The 6,430-nt window shown below is 66.0% G+C and overlaps 1 protein-coding gene across 1 annotated transcript in view; it reads right to left on the bottom strand.

Moving 5' to 3' along the window:
- The window catches only part of NCOR2 (nuclear receptor corepressor 2), a 165,081-nt gene that overhangs the window by 49,905 nt on the left and 108,746 nt on the right, over positions 1 to 6,430 (bottom strand). The window contains exons 20-21 of the mRNA XM_025045498.1: positions 6,233 to 6,373; positions 3,474 to 3,616 (exon numbers count right to left, since the gene is read on the bottom strand). Coding sequence (XP_024901266.1) covers positions 3,474 to 3,616; positions 6,233 to 6,373 — 284 coding nt within the window. The remainder of the gene's footprint in view (positions 1 to 3,473; positions 3,617 to 6,232; positions 6,374 to 6,430) is intronic.

Here is a 6,430-nt window from a genome sequence, read left to right as displayed (position 1 = left end):
TGCGGCCACACTAAGGCCAGGCCTGGTGCGAGGCAGGAGGGGCCACCCACCGACCCTCTGCTTCCCCCATTCCTTCCTGCGCGGGGATGAAGGAAAAGGTGACATGTCTTCCTGAGCTCCAGACAGGGCCTGGCCAGCCACCAGAAGTGGCCGCCACTGCCTCAGGATTCGCGAGGACCCCTCTTTCTCCTGGGGACTGACGGGTGCAGGGGAGAGGTGGGAAGCAGAGGTCGCTGAGTTCAGCAGCATCTCACGAGGCCGGCGTGCATAGTGCAGCAACAGGAAACCCACCCTGGGTGGCCACTGTCAGGACAGATGGGCCCGGCCTGAGCCCGGCTTCCTACGGCGGGTCCCGCGTCCGCTCGCGGCCCTTTCTCTGCGGCCCTCGATGGAAGGCTGTCCCTGCGAGGTCAGCCGGGAGCAAGGGCCACTTCTGCACCCTCCACTGCTCTTTCTCATCCACGAGCCGTCAGCGAGGTTCACCTGTCTGTCGGCCCCGGAAGGTGGCCGGCCAGCCCCCCGCCTTCGGTCCGTGACGTGTGGTCCACTGTTCACCCAGCAGGACCGAACCGTGCAATTGTGTGAGAGTCCTGTCTAGTGACGCAGGGGCAGGCCCGCAAAGAAAGCCGGGGGCTCCTCCAGGCCGGGTCACACCCCCGCCGTGGTCTCCCCAGGCACCCACTCCCTCCTGGCCTCATCGCCCTCGCCTGGGGAAAGAGCGCAATGAGGTAACCTCGGGGGACTGGGAAGGGGCCCGTGCTGGGCCTCCGAGTCCCCCTTCTGTTCAGCCTGCTCCCCGGCTGCCAGCGATGCTGCCACCCACCGGAGTGTTTGGGGTCAGGGGACACAGAGGGTGACCTTCTCCAGCAGCCTCAGCTACATCTCACTCAGCCTTAAGCCAGTCTGCCCCTTGGCTCACAAACCTTTAATGGCTCCCACTGTCCACCAGAGAAAGGCCCAGCTCCCCAGTCCAGCAGGAAGACCCCGCCCACGTAGACCCCCGGCGGATGCAGACGGCGCCCAGGGACGGCTTGCTGAGTGCTCAGCTGGGACAGCGTCCAACACGTGCTGAGCCCTGTCCAAGGGCCAGGCACCCGCTTTGCAGCATCTGCTCCCCGAAGCGGCCCTCAGTGGGTCTTCGCCTTAGCTCTACTTCTAGAGGAAATCGAGGCCAGGCGCTCGCGGGCTCCAGGCAGCCCCAGAGCTGGGCGTGAAGCCTCTCACCCCGAGCCCTGCCCTCCAGCACCCCGCTCGGCGGAAGGAGGGAAGGAGCGAAGGAGCGAGTCGGCCAGTCGATCGACCGACTAGCCAGCCGGTCAGTCCAGGAGCGGACAGACCCCCCACCTGACTGACGACCGGGGCAGAGGTGACGCCCCAGCGACCCAGGCACCTACACACACACTCGCTCCCACCATCCTGCCACAGCCCTTTGAGGGGGCCCCAGCATTGCCCCCACTTCGGAGGTGGGCAAGCCTCGGCACAGGGCAGCCGCGCCGCAGGCCCGAGGCCACGCGGCGAGTAAGCGGCAGAGTCCGGACTTACACCCGGTGTCCTGGGCCCAGTCCCTGCTCTGGCTGCCCCTGCACACGCCAGTCAAGGGGGTACCTCCCACACCTGGAGAAGGAGAGGGGGTCGGCGGATTAGAAATAATAACGACGATACGGATACCGCTACGATCAGGAGTAGCGATGGCGGTGATGACTGCTAACTAACGGGAGTCACAGCAAGGGCGGCGAACCCTCACGGCTCCTGACAGGCCGTCACTCGCTCGAGCTTCTCCCGTGTTCTCAGCGTAAGGGCTGTTACTGCCCCACCTGACACACACGAAACCGAGGCTCAGGAGAGTGAGCCACTGCCCAAGGCCGTACAGGTGCCGGTCAGACCAGGACACGACCCTCCTTCCACCCCCGAGCCCTGGCTGCACCATCTGCCTTGCTGGGCGCTCTGGTCCTCCAAGTTCTGCGGTCCCCAGGGGCGCAGTGGGGCCACACCCCGAGGAAACCTGGAAAGCGAGGCCTAGGGCCAGCACGCTGCCAGAGGGGACGCCTATAACCCAACCGCCTGGGCTCTGCGGGCTGTGGACGCTGACTGGGAGGGGCGGGGAGTGCGGGAGGGCAGGGTGGGGGGCAGGAGCGGAGGGGCGGAGAGGAAGGAGAGGGCGCGGGGAAGGGAAGACATCCCTGTGTGCCTGGGGCGGCGCTCGGAGTCCGCGCCCCCAATTCTGAGCCGGGCTTTGCAGAGGCAGCCCAGGCTGCTGGGGCTCAGCAGCCTCTCTGCTCTAAGGATTCCGGCAGGTGTTAAGGACAGGTGCACGGTGCCCTCGCCCTCACTGAGTCTTCCTCCCTCTGGAAAACCAGAATCCTGGAAAATCTAGGGAAAAGCAGAATTCCTGGTATGCGAGCGAGCACTGCCTGAAGCTTGAGGAGCATGGGGACCGATTCCAGTGGTCCCGGAAAACAGGGGCATGAAGGAGGCGTGGCCTCACTGGACAGGATGAGGACCGGGGCGCTGGCAGGGGCCCCACTGAAGCCTGAGGGCCAGCCCCAGCCCTGGTCACAGAGACATGAACAGTGTCCCCCCAGAACACTCAAGAGCGCTGGGAACGGGGTACCCTGGAATTCTGCATGTGCCGTGCACCCTCCGCAGCCTGCTCCTCCTCGCTGGACCTCAGCGGGCTGCACGGGAGAGCGGACCTTAAACTGTAAACCCAGCGACAGGTGGCTCGCCTGCAGGCAGGAGGGCTGCTTGCTCCTTCCTGTACCTGCGTCTCTCTGAGGCATGTACGGCCCACTGATTTAGACCATTATCCTCGGGTCACACAGCTGTGGCTTCATACCCAAGTCAGTTGTTCGTGAGCCTGGCTAAGCCTCAGTTTCCCCATACTTGAAATGGTGACGATGCCTGGCATGCCACCAGCGTGCCCAAACTGGAGGGAGAGGGAGCAGAGGCCACCCCCAAATGGCCCTCGCTTCCGCTGACCCGCTGCGGAGGAAGCAGTCCCTCCACGGAGACCGTTTGTTTGCTCAGAGGCAAGTCTGTGCCCCGGGAAAAGGACAGGTCTCAGCGCCCCCGGGAGCCCCTGGGAGGCCAGGGCTGGGCTGGCTGCTCCCTGACCTGTCCTCCCCTCCCCGGCACAGTCCTAAGCCTGTGAGGTCAAACGGAGTGGGGGAGACGCTCGCTTGGGGGTCATTTGCCTCTCGGTCTTCACTCTGACGCTCTGACAGCCACAACACCCGGGTGAGTCAGTGCCTGACCCACCAGGCTCTGGCCTCGGGCCCCAGCCGGCTCTCCAGGCCCCGAGAGGAGAGCCTGGCACAGAGCGGGCACGCCTGCCCATCCCCGTACCCGGGAGGGATGCTGACCCTGCAGCCGCCCTGCGGGTCTGCTGGGCGTGAGCCGCGAGAGGCCCCAGGCCTGGCCAGACGCCTGGGGAGGTGGGTGGCGGGGGTGTGTGTGTGGGGGGTGGTGCTCACCATCTTCAGCTTGTGCTGTTGCAGGATCTCATCCAGGTTCTGCCTTTTCTTGTAGTTGAAGTAGAAGTTCTTACACTGTGACACGGTCTTGGAGCCCACCATCCGGGCGATGGCCGACCAGTTCCGGCCATGTTCCAGGAGACCTGGGGGAGGGCGGCAGGTGAGGGCTGTGCCCATGGCCTGGGGGGATGGACAGAGCGCTGGGCAGCCCTGACACCAAGCCTGAGACCCACTGCTTGGGTCCAAACCACCCAGAAGTGGCGGGGGGATGGACACCAGAGAGATTGGGGGTGGAGAGCCTGGCCCCCCTAGGCTGCGTGGGAGGGGCCTAGGCTCTGGGCACTGGGAGGGCAGGTGGGCGCTCCCCACAAGTGCACCCCCACCCAGGCTGCCGTCAAGGGCCCCGGGAGCTGCGGGCTGAGGTCTGGGGCACAGACGCCCCCGGCCTCCACCTCCCCTGCCTGCCTGCAGCCGTGACCCGGCACTGACACGCACTTGCAGCTGCAGACAAGGCCTCGGGAGACGGGCTGTGTTCCGGCTGCACTGGGCCAGGGAGAGGAAGGAACGTGTGAGCCGGGGGCGGTCTGGGGGGTAGTGGAGAGTCCAGGTGGGGGTGAGCTGGGGCCAGAAGCCTCCACACCTAGGTAACGGGGGCACCCCAGGGTCCAAAGGCCCACCCTGGACTCGGGGACCACTGGGCTGGTCCAGGGGCTGACGGTGGACTTGCCCCCAACTCTGCGAGCTGCTCACAGCCTCACAGTATCCTGATGCAGGGAGACAAGCCCCCCAGGAATGGGCAGACTCCACCCCAAACCCACTGAGGTCAGAGAAAGTCCTCTCCATCCCCACACTCAGGCCAGAGCTGTACCCCAACCCCCACTTCTATTTTCAATGCTCTGAACACCAGGCTCCGCAGAAACATCCCGTCCCAGGCTAGAGGCAGCACCCCGAGAAGCCTGGCTCCGGGTCTCAGGCCATCTGCCCGCTGAGCTGCGGCACACATGGGCCAGCCGTGCCCACGACCGGTGCCTCCCCGTTTCTGCCCGCGTCCCCAGGCGGCAGTGCTCCCTGAGCAGCGGCCAGTCTGCAGGGCAGGTGGGGTCAGCCCACTTCCCGATGGCCCGGCGGGAGGCGGGCTCCAGGCCTCTAGGGGCTGCGGGGCAGGACTGGGGCCCCCCAGAGGGCGGCAGGCATGAAGCCTGAGTCACGTTGCTGGGAACACAGCGGCCTCTGAGCCCCAGTGCTAGACTTGTAACGACTAACCAAAGACTTCCCATAACGAAGTTTGAGGCCATTTTCCTTGCATCGAATCAAGCTGCAAGCAGGGAGGGTTACGGCGGGAATGCCGCAGGGGTGCAGGAGCCTGAGGGGCTGGCAGCCTCTCTCTTTCATTCATTCATCCACCCATCCTTTCATCCATCCGCACGCGTGCCGGTGGCTTGCTGCACACCAGACTCTAACAGAAATAACACAAGAGCAGCGGAAACCCCGTCAACAAACCACTGTGTCCCACAGCCAGGTGACCCGGACTGTGCAGAGCCCTTCAAAGACTTGCTTGCGGCTCACCCTTTGCCGCAAGGCCTTGAGCAACAGCTTCCCTTCCCCGGGACGGGGACGCCAAGGCTGGGAAAGGTGGGGGGCGGCGGGGGGACAGCACCTCACGAGCTCGTGGAACAGGCCCAGGGGTCGGGTGGGCGTGGGGAGCGGGGGTTTCTGGACCCAGAGGGTGGGGGTGGTGCTGGCCGGACAGGCCACCTGCTCCCCTGAGAAGGCCACAGGGCCACGTGGCTCCCAGCCCCTCAGGGTTCCTCAAGGACAGGCGGAGGGGAGGGGAGGGCGTGGGATCAAGTGCAACCCGGCCCCCTGACCTTTCCCTCTGCCCGAGCCAGCAGCAGCTGCCACCGCCACAGAACCTGGCGGAGGACGATGGGGACGCGCGTTTATTTATATTTCCCCAGCCGGGGCCAAGAGAGCCCAGGCAAACACGTCGGGCCGGAGCCCTGGGTGGGAGGGGGTGGGTCTCCCATCTGGGCCTCCTGCGGGGGAGCGGCGGGCGCCCAGAGGGAGCTGGACCCTGGGGAGCCTGACATTTCTGAACTGGGCAAACAGATAGCGAGGTGCGTCGGCGTCCAGGGAGGGCTGGGGTCCTAACTACCTCCACGTGCGGCAGCAGCGAGAGCTGGTGGGGGGCGGGGGCGGGTCGCGGGTCACCCGGCCCCTCCCGACGGCGAGAGGCTCACCAAGAACACCGGACATAGCGTCCAGAAGCCCTGCCCAGAACGTTCTGTGTGGTCTCGGCCATCTCCCTCTCTCGGGCCTCAGTTTCCTTAGCTACCGCGTGAGGGGCTGGGGTACGTGTGCGGCCACTGCTGGCCGGCGCCCCTGGGGCGGGGGCGGGCGGCGCACACTTCCCTCTGGTTCCAGTTCCTATGGCCCCAGACAGAGGATGCCGGGCGCAGGGAGAAGCACTTCAGACCCCACCATGCCTTGGAAACCACCCGAACCAGACCCAGCGGAAGCGCCCGCCACGCCAGTCCCCCTGGAGAAACACCTCCAGCATGCTCCAACCAGCACCCCCAAGACCGGGGTCGCACCCTCCTTCCTGGAGAACCCGGGCCCTACAGGCAGCAGAGGCAGGAGAGGGGATCCCGGGGAAAAGGGTAGGGGTGCAGCCCCGCAGGCACAGAACCCCTGAGCCCCTGGCCCCCCATCCCTGTCACTGCGGCCCGAAGCCCCCCTCCCCGGGGCCACTCACTCACATCCTCTCATCTGCGTCTCCCCCTCCGCCAAGTTTTCCGGAAACATACGGCTTGGAGGATGCTCCAGGGAACGGAGCTGGGAGCAGCGGGCTGGGAGGCGGGAGGCTGGGCGGCCGGCTCTGGCGTCTGCTGGCGGCTCAGCTCAGTCTCACATCCTTCTCCTCCAACAGCGCCAGGGAGGAGGGAGGGAGGAGGGAG

The sequence above is a fragment of the Pteropus alecto genome, unplaced genomic scaffold (assembly GCF_000325575.1).
Source record: "Pteropus alecto unplaced genomic scaffold, ASM32557v1 scaffold213, whole genome shotgun sequence".
NCBI lineage: Eukaryota > Metazoa > Chordata > Mammalia > Chiroptera > Pteropodidae > Pteropus > Pteropus alecto.
Note: the sequence above shows the minus strand (reverse complement) of the source record. Positions and strands in the feature narration are given on the sequence as shown.